At 41.1% G+C, this 27,581-nt stretch overlaps 1 protein-coding gene across 18 annotated transcripts in view; it reads right to left on the bottom strand.

Moving 5' to 3' along the window:
• Positions 1-27,581, bottom strand: part of ADGRL2 (adhesion G protein-coupled receptor L2) — a 250,265-nt gene that overhangs the window by 78,597 nt on the left and 144,087 nt on the right. For all 18 annotated transcript variants that reach the window (XM_081193663.1, XM_081193655.1, XM_081193656.1 and 15 more), the window contains one exon: positions 10,025-10,238. In XM_081193663.1, the coding sequence (XP_081049789.1) occupies positions 10,025-10,238 (214 nt within the window). The remainder of the gene's footprint in view (positions 1-10,024; positions 10,239-27,581) is intronic.

The following is a 27,581-nucleotide window of genomic DNA, read 5'->3' as shown; positions in this document are numbered from 1 at the left end:
TTGTTAATAAAACCTCTGATATGTTAGAAGCCTTGATAATTCTGAGCAATTTTACAAGACCTTTGGGTCAGTTTAATGCAAATTAGGCCTGACTCGCTCAGAGTCTTATTAATCCAACCCAACTTTCTCGTTTGCAGAATTGCACATTCAACATAAAAGTGGCTTCATTTTAGGAGCAAAATAAGACATATTTATTTACGAAGCAGGCCACTGAGGCTCTCTTAATTTCAAAGGGTCATCATGTCTCAACATAATGCAGGGGAAACATTATTGCAGATACATACAGCGAATAAATGTGTGCGCACACTTATTTATTTAAGCATTTACTGGATGCCTACAGTTTCCAAACTTCTTGTGGGATAATTACAATGTATCTCTATATATCGGGGCCAGTGTCAATTAGGACCAATTACTTATGAAAACGTTCACCTACTGCAGTTTTTGCATACAGAAACAATCACTTTCCATTTTGACAAGGGAAATGGGAAATCGCTATGGGATGTCCTAGTTAAGATTTAAATTAGCAAGAAAGTTGTTACCAGGACATATAGAAGATGCAGCATAATAAGACATGACCTTGTAAGAACCTTGGAATCTGCACCCTTCTTCCAAAAACTTGTTAATTATCTACAAAAGTTACCAGTATATTTGTGGCATAATACTTTTCTTTTGGGGAGCGAGGGATGAAGAAGGGTAGGGATGGACTTTTAAATATTTAATTAGTGACATGATATGCGGATAGTGGCAAGCATTTTGCTTCTTGAGCCACGCTCTTCCTAATTGCACGCTCGCATTTAGATTGGCCATCGCAAACCTCTGGTGCGTGCAATTATTTATTCCTTAAAGATCTTTCCATGGAGAAAAATATTTCACCCTCATGGCTCTGGGTTTGCCTAAATGACTCTCTTAGCCCATTAATTACACTCTCTGAGTATTTCAGTCACTAATGATGCAAATGAGGGGGGGGGAGTCAACACACAAACCTTTGTGTGCAGAATAAGTTGGTTCTTAAGAGTAAATACCTTTCTTTCTTTCTTTCTTTCTTTCTTTCTTTCTTTCTTTCTTTCTTTCTTTCAAGTTACCCCATGAATGGAGGGAACACAGATATCCCCCTTTGTTGTCAATGTGATCTGTGTTTGCATTATATTTACGGCTTATAATGGCACAGTCCAACATACAGCGAAACACTAAAAGCAGCCAATATAGCTGGCTAATTTCAAGCCATTCCCAAATGATCTAGATTACTTTCCTTTTGTTCTTTTCCTCTTTCTTGTCCTGATTAAGATTGCAATCTGAGACCAGTCTGAATCTCTCCCCAGCCCCATACCTTTAGCTTTCCATTTATGGATTTTAAAAGTACAAATCTCAAACTGGAGACTAATAAGTAAATGAAAAGACTTTTGAGTTGATCTTCCGATTTCCCTATCCCTCCCCCCCCCCCATGTGGCTTAAAACTTGCGAGAGAAGTGGTGTGCCCTTGGAAGGATCTTTAATCAAGTCAGTACCGGTGGTGTCATTTTCTATTAAAATGTATCTCTAAAGTTGGTGCTACAAGTGCTGCGTTGTTGTCCAGGTTTTTTCTTTCTTTCTTGAGAAAGGCTGGATGCCACAAAGGAACAGTTATTCACCAGCCATGGCAATGTCTGGGTACAATTAGCATCTTGAAAGTTTGTAAAAGCTTCTGAGTTATAACACTTCCTCTGAAAAATCATTACATTTTTTTGGAACTAAAAAGGCTTAATCTTGTACGGATTAGGTACATTACTTCTTTGAATGTTACAGATAGGTAGCCGTGTTGGTCTGCCATAGTCAAAATAAAAAAATTCCTTCCAGTAGCACCTTAAAGACCAACTAAGTTAGTTCTTGGTATGAGCTTTCGTGTGCATGCACACTTCTTCAGATACACTGAACTTCTGTTTCAGTGTATCTGAAGAAGTGTGCATGCACACGAAAGCTCATACCAAGAACTAACTTAGTTGGTCTTTAAGGTGCTACTGGAAGGAATTTTTTTCTTTGAATGCGTTCTGCAAGAATCTACCTGACTCATTCACAATGAATGGCAGGTTTGTATTATAATTAATATTGCTGCAAAAAGCCCCCTCCCCACTCCACAAGCAAGTTCAGATGTGCGAAAAACCTAAGAGATTTGAGGAGATTCATTGACTCACATTGATCAGCTCCCAGCTAATCTCTAATCAAGTTGGAAATATTCATAATCTAATCCTTTTATCAAATTGCCTACCACTGCAAAGGCTTCGTGTGTTTGCACAATTAAAAACTCCACGTTAGACATTATGCTGCATTACACTAGAAGCAAATCCTTCCCTATTGAAATACGCACTGGTTGACAGCAGGAAGTGGCTGATAAGAGAGGCAACAAGGCATTTCTGATGGCATACATGATAAAGGAACGCTACCTCCTATGTATTTAGTCTTACAGAGCACTCTCCAAAGTGATCCTTAAAATGTGGAACTGCACTGAGAGATCTTTAGACACAAAGATGAAGAAATAATCAAAGAACACTAAGTGTATAGCGTTAGTGACATCTCCTCAACCTATCTGTGATACTGGCAGTGCTCTGAAGACTAATACATTTGAAATGAGAAATCACCTACAGATCTACATATTTGTATCACAGAATTTATCACCTGAAAGTAAACATCACATGTGCAGCGGCGTTGGGCGTGTAGAGAAATGAGTCCAACCCGCCTCATTTTTGCACATATATGAACAATCCTTCACATAAACCCTAAGGTTGAGGACAGCGCTGTGATTTATGCTGAAACAATAGCTTCTCAGAGTTCATAAAATGCCTAGATTAAAGACATATTCAGCATCATTACCCACTCTAGCTAGAAATCACAGCAAGAAAGCCATGCTGGAAGAGCAAGGTTGAAAGATAAGCTTTGCACCAACAGCCACTACTAAAATAATATGGGTGGTTTTACACTTACAATGGATACATCTCTGTTAGATGAAATATAGTCCAGTCTGGTGTACCTGCCTTCCCTAGTTTGGAAATAAGAATAAGGAATCCAGTGAGGGGAGGCTAACACCGTAGTATAAAAGGATTTTTGGTTACACCATATAAGGGTTTTGAATGTTCAGGGACACTGATTGAAGTGCAAAGTACTGTATTTTTCGCTCTGTAAGATGCACCAGACCACAAGACGCACCTAGTTTTTGGAGGAGGAAAACAAGAAAAAGAATATTCTGAATCTCAAAAGCCAGAACAGCAAGAGGGATCGCTGCGCAGTGAAAGCAGCAATCCCTCTTGCTGTTCTGGCTTCTGGGATAACTGCGCAGCCTGCATTCGCTCCATAAGACGCACACACATTTCCCCTTACTTTTTAGGAGGAAATAAGTGAGTCTTATAGAGCAAAAAATACGGTATGCTTGTTTAATAAAGTGCCTTACACACATACCCAACCCCTGATACTTTCTCAAACCTAAGAAAAGCTTGATGCAGGATTGCAATAGCCACTGGCCGACTGCCTTATATGCTTTCCCAAGTAAAGGGGACCATGCCATTAAAAAGATAGGCGCATTTATGGCATGTCCCTGGCCTCCACAAGTTGAATAGACCTTTGGCTCTACTCACAAGGGGCTCCTCAATGTGACCAGGAGTCCCAATAACAGAGGAGTCAACGCCATGAGTACAGCTGATTTCCCCTTCAAACCATCACTCAATGGGTGGAGGTTGGGTGTAAAGGTCACCAAGGGAGAACAATGAAAAATGAAAAAAAGGTAATAAAGCGAATCATGTATCCTACATTTCTGATAAATATTATCAGCACCTTGACTTTCTTTCGAAGTTCTGAGCATTTGTGTATGTAAATCGGGGGGGAAATATGCATGTTCCTATAATGACCTTATTTTAAAAGGAAACAGAAACTCTAAATTTGTGACGGTAGAAATCTAAGGCACACCCATCTGCAGAATATTTCAGGCTATTGTTATGTTATCAAACAATCTGCCATTAGAGCTTTATATGAGGGTAATTTTTAATTCCCCACTGATGGTTCTTGCGGCAAGCTGAAACACACTGACTGAGCAGAGCATTCAGTCTACATTACACTCTTAGACTGCATTAACTTCCTAGCAGTAACTTGCTTTATAGGCTCAGTTCATCATGACCTATAAAATGTTAGACTGAAATGCTTTAAATATCTGCTAACACCATGTGCAGGCCTGGGAGTACAAGACAGTGTGCTATGAAGCGGCAAAGACAGTACTCTTCGGAGAAACTAGCACACACTCTTATGTCACTGATATAAACAGGGTAAGCATGTTAAATAATGGATAACACAGGCATGGTCTTTACGAGCAACTGGAAGTCTGGTTGGGTCTGGTTTAGTTTCCTTTCCATTCTCTTCAAACAGATTTTCAGGGGTGGGGATGTAAAGATCTTCCTCTACTTTGTGCCTATGAGGTTCTGCTTCATATTCGTAGGGGTCGTGTTCAAGTCTGGAGTTATTTAGGCTTTTTGAGTAATGGTGACCAATTTATTAGGCAATTAGCTGCAACTTCATTAATGGAGGGAGAACAGATGCTCTGTTAACATCGGGCTATTGTTCTTCCCCTTGACCCTTAAGCTCTCACATTTCAGCAATTTCAGTAATGCAAAAATGCCATTACAACATCTGATTAATTCAGGGCTGGGTAGGCTGGGCAAATACAAAAAGACCCTGTGAAGCACAATGGGAAAGGTGTCCCTTTCTCACAGTCTGCTACAAAGGCCTAATGGAGCCAAAAATGTTAAGATGTTTAAAATTAAAACTTTGAGACAATTGTATGTGTGCCGCGGTAATTTTTTTATCAACACAATCTGAGAGATCAGTGACTGTGTTGCATCCAATTTGATAGATCACTTTGCATCAATCGTTTTCCCAAGGAGCATTTAATTTAATTTAATTTGTTAACCCTTTTCTCTTTTCTTTTCTCTCTCCCACCCCCTTCTTTTGGTAAACAATGTTGCTGTGTGTTGCCTGATGCTTAGGTCTATAAACTCTACAAAATAAAATTCCTTTGATGACTTAAAGGCCTCAGTATTTTCTTGTCCTTTTAATCTTTACAGGTTCTCATCTTCATGTCTGTTTTTTTTAAGTGTCAGTCCTGTTTACTACATGATATTCAACATATTTCCTCCAGAGCAATGAACCTTAACAGAAAGCTTTAAATTGCCTCACATAGGAAACCACATTACTATTAATTCCACAGCAACCGTATAATATATAAACTATTGCTTTGCAAACTCTAGAGCAATTAGACCTCTCGGCTATTTGACTAACTCTGCTTCATGATACCCAGTGCAGTTAATTATATTTTTTGATGTTAATAGTCTCTGTCAGTTTCAAGCATAAATCCTCTTTGATGAATATTTAAATTATATTTGAATAAAAATAATCTTGGTTACATTTCCTATTCAACAGTCATCATAGCTTAATAAAGGTCTGCTCAGCAAAGGGCTGAGATAAATGGCTCCATGATCCCATGTACAGGAACCCTAAATCCACTTTACATCTGATTTAGCGGCTACAGTGACCAATAATGTAATATAATTAGCGATGTTGTTATGGTGAAAAATAATGCTTTCCCATTATAAATAACGGCATTATTGTAAGCTTAGCGTATGCTCATTTAGTATATTAAATGCAGCAGAACATAAATCAAGACAACCGATTTGAGCAGGACTGCTTGGAAGAGAGAAGGGTATATCTTGATAATGACATGGGCTGAAAGGAGCATGGCCTTTTAAAGTGTTAATTCTGCCTTTAAGATGTTAGTACCAAATTTCATTTTTTCCAAGCTGGGGGACGTGGAGATTTGCATTGGGCTAATATATTCTTTCAGGAGCCATGAGGCTTGGCACAGAACCTAACCTGCAACCCCAAGCATTTTTTTCCAAGAGTTCTTTTAAATATATATTAAACCCAATGCTGATTCATACTATTCTTAGATGTGTGTCTGGCCACTTATTTTCAATCAAGGCAGATGTCCTTCATCAGCATGCATGCGGTCATCTGAAGGTTCTGGCCTTGGCGGCAATTTACTACACTACATCTCAGCCTAAGGTTGGGTGGAAAATATATGGCCAGCAATACTCCTGAAGGCAATGTAAGTCAAAGCTTAAATCAATACTATCAGAATGCTACACGAGAGAAGCTCCATTAAAGGGCATTGCACCTTGCATGCATTGAGTTCTTACGGAAAAGAATCCGTTCACTGCAAATGATGCCAACAGGAAAGTATTAATGGCACGATTTGCAAGGAATCTACAAGTCTATATTATTATTTTCCTCCTCTTATTTATTGGTTTAACTCCGGTTACATTATTTGAGATACAGCAGTAAAAGGCTGTTGAGATTTATTTTTCTTATTTACTCAATTATGCATCAGTTAAAAATACACAAAACCACAGAGGAAACCACGCAATGGAAGCACGGATTAAAAATGTCCTCTGGCTTATTTTTTCTGTGCTTTGTTTCAGTGCAGTGTTATAGTGTGTTTTCCATTAAACAATGAAGTGGCCCATCACTGGATTAATATTTATTTTAAAGTTTTTAAAAATTAAAACAAATTTAAATCTGGACTAAAAATAAGCAAAGCTGCAAAGAAACTCTGTTAAATACCCCCCCAAAAAATGACTGATATGATTTCTTGTACACTTTCCCCCCTGTCATGTGTCAATCATTCTGTGCCATCAAGACTGACAGTAATGAATCTGCATTCAGGTGGGAGATCATGTAGGATAGTTGCTAAGAGCTACAGATTATAAAAATAGTGAGTTTAGACAAACCGTTCTCAGTCTCAGTCCTAGCCTACCTTGCAGTTGTTAAGGAAAAAAAGAATTCAATTATATTAACAAAAAACAAAAACAAAAAGAGGGTTATTCAACATGGTGAAATTCCAGTGGTTTAGACTTCAAATCACTTTAGCCCCAGCCAACATGGCCAGTAGTCAGGATTGAAAGGAATTCTAGTCTAAAACATCTGGCAGACACAGCTTGCTTCCTCTGGTAAGTGCTAAAAACTATTAAATATTGTTCAGGTAAATGTGCCACTTCAGTCAGCCCTAGGACCTTACATTTCTTTGCTTTGAGAACAAAATGAAATCACAAAATGTGGTCAGTGATAAAAACTGACCTTAAATAAAAAGAACTCTGCAAACACTCATCTGACTACAAATTTACTTTTTGATATGAGTGTGTCGAAAGAATGCCCATGTCTGTGAGTCTGCTTTGATGTGAGCTCTAAATAAAGGAATGTCTAAGAGGAGAGTGTCTGGCTCTGATAATCATGTACAGTAGAGGTTTGTCAAGCATCTTTCAGACTCCTGCATTGAAAGCCAATGACATGCCAAAGGAAAATAAGGACCTGATATCTGAGCTTAGTCATTTACAATGACAGCTTTGATGCACATTCATTCAGGCAATGCACTTGTCCAAATTGGTATCTGATATATGACCATCAATACAATCAGTTTGGGGGGCAGAGAAAGAGCAGCAAGTATCCGGAATACTGAGCGAAAGAGAAAAAAGGGAGGAGAAGTAGGTTGCAGTTGACTAGATGACACCTTTCACACAGAGGACCTTTCAGAAAATAGTAACTGCCACAAGCTGCAGAAGGAGCAGCAACTGGAGTCACATGAAAGCAGGAAAATGCCCACATCTAAACTTGGAAAAACTCTAACCCTAAAAGGCTTCATTCACAGTAACACAGTGCCCTCTCTGGATGAGAAACCTGGCAATAAAGCAGTGAACGTTAAGGACATTTTAAACTCATGTTAAGACATACCATTTTAACACTGTATTGAAGTATATTTTTTAAAGAGGCATGTTCTAGATACTGTCACAAGGCATATAGAGTACGATTCTCCAAAATGATTTTCTGTAGGGTGCACTGTAATGTGATAATGTAGTGGGAAAACCATTTTCTCAAACCGGTTTAGGTTTTCTACCCATGCAGACCTGAGGCTTAAGGGGCCTAAAAAATTCAGGATGAGATTAATCAGATGAGATGGGTGATTTCCCTATCCAACTATCCAAGACCGTGAGCTCTAGTCAAAGAATTTCCTTTATTCATTATCGTTTGAAAGAAAAAGAGCCAGCCTTGTTTTCACTTGAAAGGAAGCTCATCTGATATTCCTGCACTACTACTTTCCCCCCCTTGCTCTGACAAGCAAGGGAATACATGCAATGCTCACAGGACAGGATCTGATCGGAAAGGTAATTTATTTTTGTTTTGCTTTTTTTAGCCATGTGTCACTCACTTTGACAAAAGGAATTAAAAACATCATTTGTCAGAAAGATACTTGAGTCCCAAAGAATATCTCCATTTCCTGTTGCTTTCTTCCCTGAAATAAATGGGCTTTTTCATCATTATACATTTAAGACAATAAAAAGAAAAGGAGATCTCAAATTAAAGGTCTAAGAATTCTGAAAGGCCTGCTCCTAACCTACAAATAGAAAGGTCAGGAGAGCAAAGCAAGTAAACATCTCTTGTATTAAGCTTTGACTTCATTCACAGCTGTGTCCTGTGAAGGATAAATGAGTGGCAGAAATACGTTAAGGGGGCACTGCTGTTTGTTTGAGAATAAGGCATGGTGTGTCATCATTTACTAGCTGGGTACACCTAGTGAACTAGAATCAGTACACCAATGGAAATTATGCAGATTATTTCATTTCTTATGGAAGTGTTTTTAAATATACCCTTTGTATCTGGCTGGATAATATTTAAAGAGGTCTTTCTGTGCAAGTGAACTGATTTTGTGAATAGCCTACAGATGCACAAGCCCTCACAATATCAGCAGGTTTGGTGGCTTTTTAGTTAAAAGAGTAGACATGATAGAAGTTTATAAAACTATGCAAAGTGTGGAGACAGTGAGTAGAGAAAAGTCCCCCCCCCCTCATAATTCTAGAACTTACTGAAAGAAGCCGACCACACAAACTAATCCGAAGCAGGAGTTTCTCAGTGAACTCATTTTTCTAAATCATTTCCAGTTTTTTGATTGCAGTGGACTTTATACCCTTCGTGGGAAAGTTTAGAAATGACCAGAATGACTAAAAACTTAATACACGTCATCAGTGTGACTGGTTGATTTCCAGAAATTTAAAATGAAGTGTAAATTATTCGAATGCAATACTATTTTCAACTTCTTCTTTTTTAAAAGACCTATGTGGATTTTTGTGTGTGCGTGTGGTGGTGGGAAACAATAAAAGATTTAAAATACTGAAATTTGCATTGAAGCAAACAGATGGACAGAGTTTTAAGAAATATTTCCATAGTGGTTACAGAAACTGACCACTCTATGGTCAATTTACCAAAATAAGTAAATAAATGTTAAAACATGTTTCTAATCTGTTCCCCATGTTGAGAGAGGGAGAAAGAGTGGGGTGGCTTTTGGTCTGTCAGATGCCATCCCAGCCCATTTCAAGCACTGTAAATTCTGATAAAGGTTTATCACTTTCAACAGAGGTTATAAGAGTGGCTACTCCCCACCCAAAAAAGTTCCAAGTATAATTAGGTTTCTTTTTCACCTATTATGTAGGTGGGCTGGTCATTAATTTATTTATTGCATTAAGATTGCAATCCTGTGCTCACTTACCTGAAATTCTATGGCACTTCCTTCTGAGTAAATCTGCATAGGCATATGCTGTTTAATTAGCATGAATATTTAGAAACTTCTTAAGCAGGTTCTCAGAAAACTTCTGAGTGAGATTCTGACCTCCCAGAAGACAAGGATATAGCAACATTTCAAACAGATTAAAATGCTTCCATCTCCTTGCAGTCACCTTCCTGCTCTCTTGTTTTTTTTTATAGAGAAAAAACTTAAACCAGAAGATTCTCAAACACTTGCTAGTGGCTTTATTTCCTTAGCTTTTCTAGATTAAAATGACTGGGGTATTTGAAAATTTTTTCCAGGATTTGGTGGTTTTTTTTTGGGGGGGGGGCGCTGTGGGGAGAGACTTGTATTGCAACTTTCTTATATGGATTCCTTTTCCGTAGTGAGCACTGCTCTTACCTTTGTGTCATAATCTTGTAGGCATCAGGGAGGAAACATTCTGTGTTCTCCATCTGGAAAGGGTCAGCATCGCAAATCTTGTCATCTGTCCGTCCATAATTAGCACTCTCTATCATAATGACATCACTTCCTGGACACCGAAGATCGATGGAGTAGCCCTCGCAGGACAGTTCTCTCCTTACTAAACCAAATGGTAATGCTGCTCGACTGAAACCTAAAAAGAAATGGAAAAAAAGACGTTAAGTTACAAAGCTATATATTTGGGGGTGGGGATTAAACTCTTTAAGAGCCACAGCACACATAATAATGGGGAAACTGTTCTAATTGTGACTATCATGGAAAAGGTTATTATCCAATGTAGGATGCATTAATGCATGTTTCATACTAAATATGGAAGACATAGCATGGAGAAAATAAACATCTTGCTCACACCATTCCCAAGTCATGCTTAAAAGTAGCAAATGTTCAGAACACATTACCCTACAAATAAACACATGGTCGGAGCTCATGATGATTATTTTTTTAAGTTATAAACTTCAGAGTGTACAGGAAATGGCCAAGAGAAAACAGGGCCTTTCTCAACCCTACACAAGTCAAAACTCTGCAAGGACGATGAATGGAATTTTCACATTAAAGTGCGGATTGGCGGCTGAGTGGCTGGGTCACATTCTGGACAGCAGGTTTACAACCATGCTTACAGCCATGAACCATGCTTAACTAGCTGTACTTTGTGTTCTACGGCTGCCACAATTAAATTAAATTAAATTAATTATTTCTAGCAGATGTTTATGATTGGCTTTCTCTGTCCCTGGGACTGGGTCAACCGTTGGACTGACTTTATTTTAAAGTTGTGCGCTGAGCAATAAGTCCCTATTTATTTTCCCTGTTCTCCTCCCCCCCCCCCGCAAGCCACTGAACTTAAAACAGCCTGCAATGTTTATATAGCAAGCCCTCACACAGCTTTCCTTACCCCCTGACTCAAAGTAACAGAGGGGCAGGGCACCTACCTGTGAAAAAAACAATAAAAAGTAACAGGCTTAATAAACTCTGAAACCTAAAACCAGTGTGGGTCTTAATCCTACTCCAGTTTCCTCCCTCCCCCTTTCTGCTCTTTTCATCTTGGGATTCCTTGTGCCTGTATTGTGCACTTTCACATCTATTTCTTCCCTTTGAAAATAATAGTGTTCCTCTGAAAATTATTGCCGATTTTATTAAGACAACAACAAGAAGAGGAGTTTGGATTTGATATCCCACTTTAGCACTACCCGAAGGAGTCTCAAAGCGGCTAACATTCTCCTTTCCCTTCCTCCCCCACAACAAACACTCTGTGAGGTGAGTGGGGCTGAGAGACTTCAGAGAAGTGTGACTAGCTAGCCCAAGGTCACCCAGCAGCTGCATGTGGAGGAGAGGAGATGTGAACCCGGTTCACCAGATTACAAGTCTATCGCTCTTAACCACTACACCACACTGGCTCTCCCTCTCCTCCCCCCCCCCCCCGGTCAAAAGAAGTTGTGATCATTCATTTAGCTGCCTGATGTAACTTTCAATACCTATCCAGTAGAGCTACATTTTGACTCTGCATAACCAGTTCCGCCTCCTTCGAATGTGAGGGGCTCCACCCTCCTCTGACACTTGGTTGGTTCACACATCAAGCTAAGCGAAAAATGAGGAAAGGTGCTGGACTCACATACTAAATCCAAATGGGAAGGTTCAACAGTGATAGGCCTCCAAAATACTTGGTGCCAGTCAGGACTCTCAGTAGTAGGCTAGGTAGATTCAGCTTAAAATAGAAGGAGTCATCTCCCCCACCCTCTCTCTCTCTCTCTCTCTCTCTCTCTCTCTCTCTCTCTCTCATGCTAGGAAGCAACAATCCAATCCAATGCACATCTACTCAGAAGGAAGCCCCTCTGAGCACTGCTTCTGAGCAGACATGCACAGGGCTGCTCTCAAGATTGATTCAGCTAAGGCTTTTAAGATACCCACATGAAGGCCGTGCTTTAAACACTGTGTGACAGTACAATGGATAAATACATTCAGTGCAGTACACAGCAGGTTCACATCAGAGCCAAAAAAAAGCTGAGAGCAAGAGGATAGCTCTTTACGGATGTACGCATTATGCATTTCTGTAGCACTTTCTTATACGCGAAAAGATATGGAAATCCCTTCCCTTATACAATCCTTGCCAACAACCCTGTGAGGGGAATTCGACTGAGAGGCTCTGGGTCCCCCCCCCACACACCTCAAAAAAAGCCACTTAATGTGCTTTGTAGCTCAGCCTAGATTGGAATCCTATCCTACATTAAAACCCACACACCATTTATTGTGCTGCATACATTCTTTTCATGAGATATATCAGAAACTGGGGGGGAAAGAAATTTTCTCCAAAGAGTGGCAGCATCCGAACAGGAACTGTGTAACTGCGTATTTCTAGAACTGGGAAAAAAGAGGCCAAACCAAATTCAGAATGCAGTGGTGCAGCATTTGATGTCTGGGTACGTGATGGTGGTGTGGTTTAGGAGAAGTAACCATCATCATAATTTAGAAACCAAATGTTCACATGTTTTTGCTCAAAGGTCTGTCGTTATCGGTTCAACTCTTGAATGAAAACTGCAGGAACAGAGGCAGCTGAAGGGGATCCAGGACAGATCATCCAACCACCTTCTGATGACGTCACTCTACATAATATTGCCAGTTTGCATATGCATGGCCCATAGGTACAATAGACGGCTTTTTTGTTCTTGCATAGAATCTAGATGTTCTCTAACATCTTGCATCCTGTCTCTCTGACCAACCCCTCTTGATGTCATTCATCTATAGCTCAGTTGGTTAGAGGCTGGTGCGGATGATGCCAAGGTTGCAGGTTCGATCCCCATATGGGAGGGCTGCATATTCCTGCATTGCAGGGGGTTGGACTAGATGATCCTTGGGGTCCCTTCCAACTCTACAGTCATTTGATTCTATGTCATTTGTTGATCTGTTGCAGCATCAGTCTGGTGTCATGGTCCTCTCTGATTTTATTAGTTAAGTGCTCTGATGAAAATGCTTAGTATTTGTGCAGTGCTTTGAGGGTTCAAGGACGCAGGTGGCGCTGTGAGTTAAACCACAGAGCCAAGTCTTGCCGATCAGAAGGTCGGCAGTTTGAATCCCCGCAACAGGGAGAGCTCTCGTCGCTCGGTTCCTGCTCCTGCCAACCTAGCAGTTCGAAAGCATGTCAAAGTGCAAGTAGATAACGGCGTTTCTGTGCGCTGCTCTGGTTCACCAGAAGCGGCTTAGTCATGCTGGCCACATGACCCGGAAGTTGTATGCTGGCTCCCTCGGCCAGTAAAGCGAGATGAGCGCCACAACCCCAGAGTCGGTCATGACTGGACCTAATGGTCAGGGGGTCCCTTTCCCTTTGAGTGTTCAAAGCAACCCACACGACTTATCTAGTTGAAATCTTTTCAATAACCCAGTAAGGTAGCTATTATTATCCCACATATTGCAGTTGGGCAGACGGAGGCTGAGGAAGGGTAGCTTGCTTAAGGCTACCTAGTGAATTCATGGCAGAAGTATGAGTCTCGATTCATAATTGGTTTCAGCCACTATGCTGCCCCGGCTTCATGAAGGCTTTTTGACAAAATTGCTGGGAATCAAGGATATACTTGTGTCTTTATCAGGCTTCCTCAAACTCAGCCCTCCAGATGTTTGTGGCCTACAACTCCCATGATCTCTAGCCAACAGGACCAGTGGTCAGGGATGATGGGAATTGTAGTCTTAAAACATCTGGAGGGCCAAGTTTGAGGAAGCCTGGTCTTTGTGAAGCAGAATTCCAAGATCAAGGAGGAAATCTGCTAAATTTAGTTATTGTTGAACTCAGATTTCCATCAGCCTGAGCCAGCTGCTGCATTAAAAATGATCAGGGATGATGGGAGCTGTCGCCCAACAACATCTGGAAGCAACCTCTTTGGCTACCCTTGAGCACATCTAATTGGTGAAACTCAATCAGCAGTTTTGGAATCTCTCAAAGAAAACAAGTCAAGTGCCTTTGCTACTGGCAAAAAATAAAAAATACAAACTAATATTTTTTAAGAGCAGAAAGTATATTTTTTAATTCCATATCCATGAAGGACAGAATTACAGTGTGAATCAGGGGTTAAATAGTTCTGTCATCCAAATTTCTCCTATACTTTCCCAATAGTTTGGGAGAGGTTGTATAAAACAATATTGTTCCTACATTCCAAGGTTAATTCAAGATAAAACAGATGATAGATAAAGAGTTAACTATAGTTTTGTCCATTTTTAGCAACCAGCCACCTTCAGTTTAAATATCATTATTATTTATTAAATTTCTATACTGCCCTTCATCCAAGGATCACGGGTGGTTTGAAATATAAAAACACAAAAAAATACTCAACATAGTTTTTGCCTGGTGCAATACATTCCAAATGTCGTGTGCCAAGCCTTAATAGAAAATAAAAATCATAGAAGCTGAAATAGATAAATGGAAAAAGGACACACCAGTAAAAACAGTAAGTAGATCTAGTTTGCTTATGAAAAGCTGGAAACGAATTTGGAAACACACCAATTAGTTCACTGGTTTACTCAGGCGCAGAATACAGCAACGTAGGCGTTTTGGGTGCAGTGAACATGGGTGTAAAAGATGGAGCGGGAAGGGCAGGTACAGTTCTACTCTTTAACCTACATTGCAGTCTGTGTTCTATATCTGGTTAGTTCAAATATAGAAAATAGTAAGGTTCAGGTCTGGTCAATTCCCTAGCAAGAGGCAGCTCCTTCCCTGCCTTCCTGCCTTTTCTGTGTCACATTTTGGAAAGCGACGAATTATGTGGAATGATGCAGTGTGTACAGCAGCAGAAGCAATCCCTCTATAAAATCTTCGCCATGTCATCACCATCATTAACATATGCAAAAAAGAACTGCTTATAAACAAAAGGTCTTCCAGCAAGCACTGTGATCCTTATATTTTAGTCTCCTTTTCCACACACACCCTTTACCGATAATGGCAAAAATAAGCATTTCTAGAAGCAAAGTGTAATTCAATCCATCTTGCAACCCTGACAATAATAAAAATAAAAAAAGAACTGGTGGGAGGCCCTGTGAGCAAAAAAATCAATATTGCAGCTTTGTGCCGTGCAAATGTGAATACTGCCAAATAGCAGTGCTTAGGGTAAAATGAACTGCTCTGCTCCATTTTGTCCTCTCTGAACAAATGATTTTGAAAAGACAGCTTTTGGGGAAGGGAGGGGGAGCTATAAAATGTCAAGCAACAACTCCCTGTGCTTTAGGAAAGCGCTTGGAATAAATACTTCCCGGCAACAGGTGCAGTGAAAGAGGACTGAAATATATTCACATGCAGGAGATAACTCCTGGTAAACAGATGTGTTGCTTCACAACAGAAATTAAGAAGCCCAATGCCTAGCTGCCAGTCCTAGTAACTGCACAATTTCAAATCCCTTCAGATGCTCAGCCAATACTTTTGGCCACCAAACCACTTTCTAGATGTATCACCAGCCGTTAATATTTTGAACACTCTGTTTATTATTATTGAGATCGTGTATGTCAAGTGTGCTGAACACACCCAGTGACACATACATCATCTTTAGACTGCAGAGCAAAAGAAAACAGGTGTTTCTAATGTTTTTAACCAATTGTTTGGAAACTAGATACCGAAGGTACACTCATCAAGTTGGGTCTCCAGCTGTTTTTGGACTGCAATTCCTATCCTCCCTGATCACTGGTCCTGCTAGCTAGGGATGATGGGAGTTGTAGCCCAACAGGTCCTGGTCCAGGACAATCAGATATGACTTCTAGAACAGCTGAACATTGTCAAGTAAGATCCTGTTCCATGGCAGAATATGCTGCCATTGATTATATATTTATTTTGTGTATTATATAATGTCACTTATTTTACACACACACACGTGAATTCTATTTCTATGTGTTAAAACTGAAATAAAACTTAATGAGAAAAAGAAATAGTGAGCATTCAACATATAATGTTCTCTTGCATGCTTTTTTAAAATGTTGCATACCCTACACTTCGTTCAATAAAATAAATCAGCTTTTTCACTCCCAACCCCCCAGCTCATTCTCTGAATTGCCGAAAACCTCCATAAAAAGACACTGATGGTGGATTATTACTTTGTGCTCCAGATAAACTTTTCTGCACAGCTCGTTTTTATTTAATAAGAGCACGTCCACCGAGGAAGGAAAAGGCGGCTAAGATAAACTGCTTTCCCACAGTAGACTTAAAATGAGCTTCATGATCAGTTAAAATTGTTCTCGGAGGTTTAGCAAAATGGCATGCTTTGTTCCATTTACCATCCCTCTTTGCTTTAGGTAACTAAATGGCTTGGTTCTCGGAAAATCAATAATCTACATTAATCAAAGCACAAAGGCGATAATAACAGCTTATGCCCTCAACCATTTAAACTGTGAATAGTAACAATAGGACCTGTAGTGAGGAGGAGAACTTTCACCTTTGGATTTCCCCCCCAGCAGAGACAAATAAAAGTGGTTGTGCTGTTTCAGGCTACCATCAATTTTGCTTACTGTTAACAGTGAGAAACCTTTGGGTAAAGCATAAATCACAAGAGTACCTCTTTTCTAGAAATCTGACATTATTCCAAAGGACATAATGCAAGTTACTGGAGATAGCATGAGCTCTATTGGAGGATAAATGCATACCTCTTCCAAGAATGAAACAATGCCTGCTTCTTCTTTTATCTTTTTGCTCTCGGAAAAGAGCATTTGCAAATATCACATTCCCCAAGAATGTGATATTTCCTCCCCCCCCCCCCAAGAAAAAATAGAATGTTTACAGTTGTCTTTCTGAGAGTCTTTGGAAACCATGAAACATGATGACACAAGTTGCAATGGTACATGTTGGGCAGCGTTTCAGTTCTATTTGTGAAACAAATGAGATGCTCGTGAAAAAGGGTTATTACATTACCAATCACAACAAAACAAACTACAGGGAAAGGAAGGCAAAATGTAGTGTTATCAGTATCTATCTTTCCACTAGACAAAATATGAAAAGTGCAGCTTTTAAATTTTCAGCTCTGATGGGTGGTCATGTGTCCTAGCTTCCAGAGGGGAATCCTCTGTCTTTCTGATGGGCTGTCTGGTTCTGGTTCAAGGCTGGTTTAAAAACAAAGCCATAAGAAAGGAGAGCAGGGGCCTCTCAGTTACCCACCAATAACAATTAGCATCTGGACACAGTCTTCCCTTTTCTGGTCATGTGCATTGTATTTTGATTTAAATTATTGTATTTTTTCATATTTACAGATACACATCTAATTAGCATGCACACACAGTTTATGCAAATAAATTTCTTTCCCCCCCTTTTGGTTCTTTTTAGAACCATAGAATCGGAGAGTTGGTAAGGACCCTGAGGACCATCTAGTCCAGGCATCCCCAAACTTGGCCCTCCATATGTTTTGGGACTACAATTCCCATCATCCCTCACAACTGGTTCTGTTAGCAAAGGATAATGGGAGTTGTAGTCCCAAAACAACTGGAGGGCTGAGTTTGGGGGTGCCTGATCTAGTCCAAACCCTTGCAATTGTCCCATATGGGGACTGGATATGCAACCTTGACATTATCAGCACCATGCTCTAACCAACCAAGCTATCCATAAAAGGATAGCTTGGTGAACAGTAACTGTCTGCCCTGGTTCGGATTTCAGAGTAACCATCTTGGGTGATAAAAGCCCCAAGAAGGCCCAGGAAAGATGCCTCCTGTGTTGGCTCTATACTATATACTAAATCCCACTCTTGCCACTTATTACAGTCCTATGAGGATCCCATTCATACTCCACCAAAGGACATCAAAATTTATTTTTATCATACAGGAACTGCATGCAGAAGAGTAGAGAGGGCTGGAGGAGAGAGAACATTGCGCTCCATTACTCTTCTGTGCTCAGCACAGAAAACATGTGGGTTGCAGGAACCCCCTTCATCTAAACCCATGCTGGAATACAGTGGGCTGGTGGTACAGATTTGTAACTGCTGTTGCTTTCTCTGCCAAGCCCCAGCATTACGGGGGGGCGGGGTGTGTGTGTCTGCAGGCTAGTAACTCTTATGGACTTATTTGCAAGGCTTATTATGCAGTATCAGCTTGGTTCTCCATGAAGCCAATAAAAAATGAATTAATATTTAATATTATTTAGATCCATTAACTTACATGAGATTAAATCAGAGGCTTACTGGTTCGTGGAGCAAGGTGTAACTGCTAAAAGAATGAAATAATCAGGGGCATCTGCAAAGGACTCTAAGAATGACTATGAAACAGTGATCTACCAAAAAAACCCAACACCCCTATTATTTTCTCAGACTACGAAGCCAAAGTTTTCCATACTTGGCGATATTTAGGCTTGGTTATTGCAATGTGTTATATGGGGTGCTACCTTTGAAAAGGTAACCCAGCTTGTTCAAAATATGGCAGCCAGGCCGTAACATTGAAGGGACCAGAATGCTAGTTTCAAAGTATTTGTCCTGTTGCTAGTTTCCTCCTGCTGGTTCTCTTTTTAAAAGTTGTATTTACTATGTATTATTGTTTCTTTTAAATTGTAACCTGCTTTGTAGATTTCTTAAGCGGAAAGTATGTATGTATGTATGTATGTATGTATGTATAAATAAATAAATAAGGCTCTGTAGCTCCAGAGTCGTGTGCCTTCCACAGTGCTATAAATGCATATGTAAGAGCAGATCTAAAACACACACAATATTTTAAATATGCTCATCCTGCCAAGTCATATGATGTCTGCCAAGTGGCTGCAATCCAGAGAACCACACATGTGCTCATTTAGGATTTTTTTTGCATTTTTTCTGGGATGGAACATCACCTTGCACATGCATAAATGGGCTGTCTGGATCATGGCCAGTGAGGGTAACCAAGGAATCACAAGACAGGCCAAAATTCAACACATGGCTACAGACATTTGAAGCCCTTACTGAATTCAATAATACGGAAGTATGCAGAACTGCATTCTCCAATTTAGCATCTCAGAAAGTAAGTTTGGGCACATTTCTCAGTGGGTCTCTGAGAGCTTCTGTTCATTTCATTCCTTTGCAAGAGCCTTCAGGAAGGAAAAGCTTCTGAGTTCAGAACAATATCAGAACAACTGAGACAAGGAAGCGCACAGTACAAACAAAGGGAGGTTTTGTATGTGTGTCATAAACAACTAAGTTGTGCACACAGAATAAAGTTTGCTCAATCAACAGGACCTCACCTGCCTCTGCCCTACATGCCTCCCCTAAATCTGCTCTGGAGACTTAGGGGAACCCCCAAAGGAGGTTTAGGGGGCATGCAGGAGGAGGAGAAGGAAGGAAGCTTCATTGCACAAGTAGACTGTAATCTGCACGCACTTCCCCACTTAGGACTACATTGAATGCCACCCTTTGTGTCAACAGAATTTCCTGCTGCGTTGCTTTCTCTTAACAGAAGCTTGTAGCTGAACGAAAACAAAACCCACACATTTCAGGGTTGTTGTGTGTGTTTTTTTAACATTTGTCAAGTATAATTACTTAATAACTGCTTTTGTTTTTGAATTCTCATGTAGTCCCTGTTGGCTTTAAAGTCTGACCAACCACAAAGCTGACAAAGAAATGGGAAATAAGAAAAAAAAAAATAACAGCAACAAAAAAGTCTCTCTCTAAGCAAGTCTCAAAAAGCCACTGCTGAGTTCATAAACTAACAAAAAAGGGGGGAAGGGGTGCCTTTGTTCCCAGGCTTTACAAACCACATTGGCAGCAAAACCTTTCTGAATCATGAATGAGCATTCTTCTCCTTTCTTTCGCTTAAACTGGGGTAGATTTCGTGGGACATTGAATGTGGATGATAAATAATCTGCCCACAGAAGACCAAACAGCTCACAGCTTATATAGCATATTAAGACTTCAGTATATTCTGAAGACTGTTAGGCCCTAAAAAAGAACAACGAAGTTGGGATATACTTAGTCTAAAGCCATGTTAACGGAGACATCTGCATCCCCTTTCGAGTGCTCTACACATTCCCAGAAATGGGGTAAAATCTAAAATGGTAGCTTCATGTTGCCTAGCACACCACTTAACTCGCTGAGTAAAGGAAGGAGGGGAAGGAAGCAGGGCTCGGGGCAGAAATTCCTAAAGGCACTTCAGTCACCACTTACGCTAGATACACTGTTGTTTTGTGGTTTTACATTTTTGGAAGCTGCCTAGAATTCTTTGGGCGTGATTTAGATAAACAAACATATACACTTGAGAGGGAACTGCAGCTGACAGGTATAATAGCAGTTTGCTGCCCTTGTGAGCCCTAGGATGAATTCACATAGAATTACAGAATTGTAGAGATGGGAGGGACCACAAGGGTCATCTAGTCCAACCCCCCCCCCCCCCCGCAATGAGGGAATCTCAGCTAAAGGATCCATGACAGATGGCCATCCAACATGATAGTACACAACTGGAAACCCTGGGGTCCGTGGTAGTCCTCTAGGAGGAATGTTCTCAAAACCAGTGAAGATACTGCCCCATCAGCTTACATAAAGGCACACAAGAGATCTAAGGTGCAAAGCGACTCTGCTCCTGAGCTGGTCTGCTTGCATAAGAACATGAAAAGAGCTCAATCTAGTCCAGCATCTGGTTCTTACTATGGCCAACATAGATTCCTATGGGGAGCCCCATAAGCAGGAGCTGAGTGAAACAACATTCTCCCCACTTGTGATAATCAAAACATGGTAGAGTGCAGCCATCCTGTCTAGGATGGACAGACTTATCCTCCGTGAATTTGCCTAATCCTCTTTTAAAATCATCCAAACTGGTAGCTATCCCTACTCCTTGTGGGATCGGATTTCACAGTACAGTACTTTCTTTCATGTGGTCCAGATTGTCTAACTTTCTGCTTTATTGAACCCATTGCAGGGGTTGGGCTAGCAGTTCTCAACCTGTGGGTCCCCAAATGTTGTTGGACTACAACTCCCATCATCCCTGAGCTCTGGCCTTGCTAGCTAGGGGTGATGGGAGTTGTAGTTCAACAACATCTGGGGACCCACAGGTTGAAAAAGGCTGGTCATGGTCCCTTCCAACTCTACGATTCTATGATTAAATACAGTGGTACCTCTAGTTGCGGACATGATCCGTTCCGCAGTGCCGTTTGCACCCCGAAAAGTCCGCAACTAGCGCGGTGATTTTGAGCAAGTGCAGAGCGCAATAGAGTGCTTCTGTGCATGTGCTAAGCACACAGAACGCTTCTGTGCAAGCACGGCGAAACCCGGAGGTATACAGTTTTGGGTTTGCCACATTTGCAAACCAAAAAGAAGCAACATGAACCTAATGCAACATGAGGTGTGACTGTAGTGATAATTTCTAGTTTTCCTGAAGTCACTACTGCCACTTTATCCTAATTCAAGATTCACAATGACCATTTTCCTGTAAATATTGAAACAAACAAACAAAAATTATCCTCTAGAATGGGTTGCTAAATCCTAAAAATCTGAAGTCCGCAGCTACCACTGCAATGGCTAACTAAGTACGTGTGCACATAGATCCTAGGATTAGAAGGCAACACAGAGTTACTGAACTCAAAAGGCATTAACCAAAGAAAAGAGATTTCTGATAACAATGTGCATCCTGACCCATTCAAATAGCCCTAAAGAATACTATTTAGTACGCAAATTGTATTCTTACACCACTTTGTCATTATCATAGCTCTATATTTGCCCTAAACTGATACAATTATGGTATAGCAGAATCAAGCACACACATACCGACTAAAGGGTGGATTTCCTGGAATTGAAGGACACTTTTGCCAGTGCAGTGGAACTCAACTACAGTCAGAATTCCTACAATTGATACTCACTGCTCCCCACGTTAGAAGCCTAGGTTTTGAATTCCCAAAACACAGCACATTCATTTGCATGTTGCCCAACTGAACTGAACTGAAAATGCAAGTACTCATAGGAGCTGAAGTGTATAAAACGTGAGATTATCCAATAAAGCTCTCTACGGTGTTCATTAAGCCAATGACAGCAGCATCACTATTGTTGGGGGTCATTATTGCAAAACACAGCATTTACAAAGTGCTGACAAGTTATATTTTCAAATGGGGTCAACTTAACTCTTTCTGTGTGCACGTTCTTTCACTTGCATTGTTCCAAACAAGGATCTTCCCTTTCCTTTACAACAAGTTTGACTTGCGTGATCCATAATGTGACTATATGCCATTAAATCGAACGAGGTCATGTAAGGTATGTAATGTATGTATCTAAGATGTTATGATATCTACTAAAAGGCACCCTTGGTCAATTCCTATAGTGGGGGGGGGAGGGACAAACTACCTCGCTGCCTGTCACCTGCAGTTTTTCATGGCGATATACCGTATTTTTCGCTCTATAACACGCAGATTTTTTCTCCTAAAAAGGAAGGGGAAATGTCTGTGCGTGTTATGGAGCGAATGTGTGGAAAAATAAGGCAAAAATCAAACCGCGCTTCAGGGAGAAGGGAGCTCCGTGATACAGGAAGTGGCAGCTTTCCTGCATTCTGCCTCAGGGTCTTACTGCCCGCCCTCTCTGTTTCCTTGCTGTGTTTGCTCAAACGGAACAAAGAGCAGGGAAAGCCCCTCCCCTCCAGGCAAGTAGAGAGGGAAAGCAGAGCGTCCGAACAAAGAGCAGGGAAAGCCCCTCCCCTCCAGGCAAGTAGAGAGGGAAAGCAGAGCGTCCGAACAAAGAGCAGGGAAAGCCCCTCCCCTCCAGGCAAGTAGAGAGGGAAAGCAGAGCGTCCGAACAAAGAGCAGGGAAAGCCCCTCCCCTCCAGGCAAGTAGAGAGGGAAAGCAGAGCGTCCGAACAAAGAGCAGGGAAAGCCCCTCCCCTCCAGGCAAGTAGAGAGGGAAAGCAGAGCGTCCGTCCTTCTATCCTGTCCCTGCTCCGGAGGAACAATGTTTGTGCAGGGAAGAGAGACTACAGGTTCGGCTTAAAATTCTGATTTGACTTCCTGCTTTTTGTTTTTGGAGACACACAGCATTCAAATATGCTTTCTTCCATTTAAAGAGGGAGAGAGAGAGAGAGCGCACGCTGGCTGGCTTGTGTGGGTGGGTGGGGGGAAACTTTTGCCTTCCTTTCCTCACGTTATAGCCCTCTCCTGCATTCTTAGCCTTCTGTGTTTTTCCTTCCCTCCCCACTTAAAATGTGGTTACAAAGCATGGATCCACATGGATCCTCAGGATCTTTGCATTGGGTCACCCCAAATTCACCATCAGAGCACACAGCATGTCCATGGCTACAGCCTGCCCCCCCCCAAAAAAAAATCACGCACCCACTGTTGCCTGGGGCTGCAATGGTGCAAAAACGTGGTTACAAAGCATGGATCCACAGGGATCCTCAGGATCTTTGCATTGGGTCAGCCAAAATTCCCCATCAGAGCACATAGCATGTCCATGACTACAGCCTGTCCCCCCCAAAAAAAATCACGCACCCACTGTTGCCTGGGGCTGCAATGGTGCAAAAACGTGGTTACAAAGCATGGATCCACAGGGATTCTCAGGATTTTTGCATTGGGTCACCCCAAATTCACCATCAGATCACATGTCTGTGGCCACAGCATGAAGCACAAAAATGATACGTCCACTGTTTCATTCAGAATATTTTTTCCCTTGTTTTCCTCCTCTAAAAACGATGTGCGTGTTATGGTCAGGTGCGTGTTATAGAGCGAAAAATACAGTAATTAATTATATGTGTTGTGCTACTGGTGCCTAAAATGCCCACCCCTTGGCAATCTGGTTAACTTCTATTCTAGGCAGCATGAAGCTGCAGCTCCCATCAAAATCAGTTATAGGATGGTGAATAATTTTTACATCATTCTGTTTTTCCAGAAGGTTTTGTGAATGAGGAGAAAATTCCTAGTTATTAGTAGGCAACAACCACAATCTAAAAGTGATATTAAGGAGCCTAGAAACACCAACCTTTCAGAAGCAGCAAGAAAACAATTTGATATATAGTCCTAGCAGTAAATTTACTGTTATTACTTCAGCTACTGCACACTAAGTAGAACATACTTGAGAAAACAGAAAAGGCCTGCAGTAAGACTGAATTAGCCAAAGGCCATTTCCTAGTTCAAAACGGGGGGGGGGCAGTTTGCCTCAAAAAACAACATTTTATTTGCTGATAAAATGATAAACTGCATATAGGCGGGGGGGGGGAATATTCCACTTTCTTGAATGGAATAAATCTGTATTCAAATAATTATTTGCCTCTCAGTCAGCACGCTCTGGATTTGCCATCATGGGATATTGCTCCCTGAAAAAAAAAAAGTTTCCATAGATCCAGGCTTGGCAGTTGTTAGCAAAGCATCTGAAGCTCAGCGTAGTCAGGTCCAAAGAGACTGACTGGAATCTTCAAAGTTCATCAGCACAGAAACTCCTGAGGGTTACAAATCCTGTGACTTAAACATGGTGACACAGAAATTCAGAAGTAGCGTGACAAGCATAATCTACAGTTCCTGATTCCCAGCACCACATCTTAATTAAAAGATCACCATTCCTCTAGAGACTCACATGCTATGGTGATACACGCCCTAGAAATATTTAAAACAAAAAGACGCTGCTGCTGGGATTTCACAGTTGTGGGGGGGGGGAGTTGCCATAGAGTAGCATGCAGATAGGCTAGTTGGGAAGAAATAAAGGGGGGGGGGGGGTTGGAATCCAAAACACAAACTGTATTGTTTTTGTTAAGTGTGAATCCACTAGTTCCCCCACCCTTCAAACATGCTTTTTATTTAACTTGAAAAAGAAGAAAAAGCGGAGAACATACTACAAAACGCTAGAGGAAGGGCAGACGTTTGCATATGCAAATAATTCCTAAGGAGTGTGCAGTTGTGAGAACATGCTATCATAAACAGAACATCCACCTTTGAGAAGAACGTAAAAAAAAGTTTAAAAACCGGGATATGAAACACGAGAAATGGATGTCACAAACAACGCACTGAAAATTTGCTTCAATGTTGTTATGGTCTTAGGAAATTGGCACTTCCTTATTATTATTACTAACTGATCGCTAGCAGTAACATCCTATATCGTCTGAATCACCTTCATCCTGTGGTTAATACCCATCATATTTTGTGGCTCTACCACCCAGTCTTCAGATGGTCTAGAACTTGCTGGAGGGTCAGGATTCAGTACTAATCTATAACAGGCGTTGTTGTGCCAATGCTCTAACCTACCCAAGTTCTGCCAGTGTGCAGCTTATTTGCTTGCTTGGTTGTTTGTTTGCCTTTTTGTTTATTTTAAATGTATTTTATGCCCCTCTAGTACGCATTCAGTATTCAGTGCAGCTTACAACAATTAGGACTTTCCCTAAGCCATGACACCTTTGCCAAGCCACACCCTCTGTCCCCAGGCCACAATCTTCATGGCCCTTGCTCTGCACCCTCCTTGGTTGCTTTGGCCTGGCTGGAATTTGTGCTTCAATTGTAATAATGCCTTTTGGTTGCCAGGATAAGGGAGAGATAGATAGGTGGAAGAAGCAGAAGCAGAAGAGGTTCAGGACCACAATACCTTGAGGACCGCTTCTCTCCCTATAAACCTACTCGGACCCTGAGATCATCGTCTGAGGCTCTTCTTCATGTGCCTCCTCCACAAGGTCCAGTTTCTGCAGTGGTTTCCTCTCTGTGGAATGCTCTTCCAGGGAGGTTCAGCTGGCACCATCATTATACACCTTTGGGCACCAGGCAAATACATTCCTCTTCAAGCAAGTTTTGTTATTTTTTTTTACTATGTATTCTGTGTTTTTTATATTGTGATTTTATGTTGTGAGATCTACCAGTGAATGGCAGTATAATAATAATAATAATAATAATAATAATAATAATAATAATAATAATAATAATGGAAACATGGCTGGCCTTCAGTCTACTGTACAAATACGAGAACTGCCTCTGGCTCTGCTCACTTCTGGTGCCCACAGAAGATTCTTCACGAGAATGTGGCCCCTGGCTCTGCGGTTTAGACTGTACTATTTAAGAATGTAGGCAGTGGGGAAAACTAACTGACTGACACACTAACACTCTATTTGCGGGGTGGTATTCAAACATGATATTGCTCGCCTGTGTTTTAAAGTAGTACAATTTGCAGGACAGCACCACATACTATTTTTGACTCTCTGGTTTAGTCAAGGCTAACAATGGTATACGGGTATTTATTTCTCAAGGAAACCATGAAGTGTGGCAGATACGGCTGCTCTGCTCTCATTCCAAATAAAACTAAACTTTTCTGCAGAAACCATCACATAGACTTCTGATTAGATACATTATTCAGGACTAACAAAGAGTAAGACTGTGTAAGAAAATCGGGGAGATGAGGAGGCAATTTCTGGCTTAGGCATGTGCTGTGGAATACTACAACTTCCAGTGCAATTCCCAGCAGGGCTGACTCCACGTCATTATTCTCAGGCAGATTAAATTCAATTCCTTTCAATTTACTGTGTGGGAGCCTCTTTAGATGGGGAGGGGGGCGGGAGAGAAAAACCCTGTCTGTTCTACTTACGCATAAAAAGACACCACAATGTATCAGTAGGCATGTATGAGCACCGTTGTTAAGCTTATTATCTATTTCTTTGTAATACGTTTGATTTTATAAGCCCGTTTTGTGACTGACTTCAAGCCTCTCATTATTTTTAGAGGCATTCAATCAGTCACCATTACAGCAAATTGACTTGATAATTAACGAAAACAAACCCGTATTTCCGAAATGACAACTTGCCTTCATGCAACATTTTTGAAGGGCACCAACAATAACACTGCGCAGATTTTTAATATTCATCCCACTTTCACTTTTTTTTGAGAGAGAGAGAGAGCGAGCAATGACAGGTTGGCCAGTGTGGTGAAAATCCCTCATCAGCCATGATCTCATTAGACAGCCTCAGGGCAAGCTACTGTCCTGCTGATCCATAGTTCAGCAGGAGAGCAAATGCTCTTCCCACAAAAAGGGCGCCTGGTTCAAGCTCCAGCATATCCATTTAAAAAAGCAAAGCAAAAAGAACAGGTAACAGGTGACTGGAAACCTTCATAGGAGGCTCTGGGCAGCTGCTGCCAGTCACAGCTGCTTGGGTGGACCCAAACTCTGGTGCTGCAAACTCTGGCTTCTTATACTTCTATCTCTATATCCCCCACCTGCTATTTGAGGACAATAATGCTGACCCATCTTACAGGATTGTTGCAAAGCAGCTGCAAAGAACTTGGTTCCAATTCCCATGAGTCCCGGTTAACATGGCCAATGATTATGGAGGGTGGGAGTTATAGAACTGTAGAGTTGGAAGCGACCACAGGGACCATCTAGTTCAACCCCCTGCAAATATAGGACTCTTTTGCCCAATGCTGGCCTCAAACTCACATCCCTGAGATTAAGAGTCTCACACTCTACCAACTGGAGGGTTCCCCACACTGCTCTTGTAAAGATAACTGAGGGGCATTTTGAATTCCCTGAGGTGGTGGTTCCCAAACTTCCCTCTTCCCTCTGGACCACTTGAAAATGGCTGAAAGTCTTGGTGGACCACTTAATGGCTTTTCTGCCTGTAGTTTAGGAATTGCAATGTG

Source organism: Podarcis bocagei (genome assembly GCF_964188305.1).
Source record: "Podarcis bocagei genome assembly, chromosome: 5".
In the NCBI taxonomy this organism is placed as follows: Eukaryota; Metazoa; Chordata; class Lepidosauria; order Squamata; family Lacertidae; genus Podarcis; species Podarcis bocagei.
This window is presented reverse-complemented; position numbering and strand designations above follow the sequence as displayed.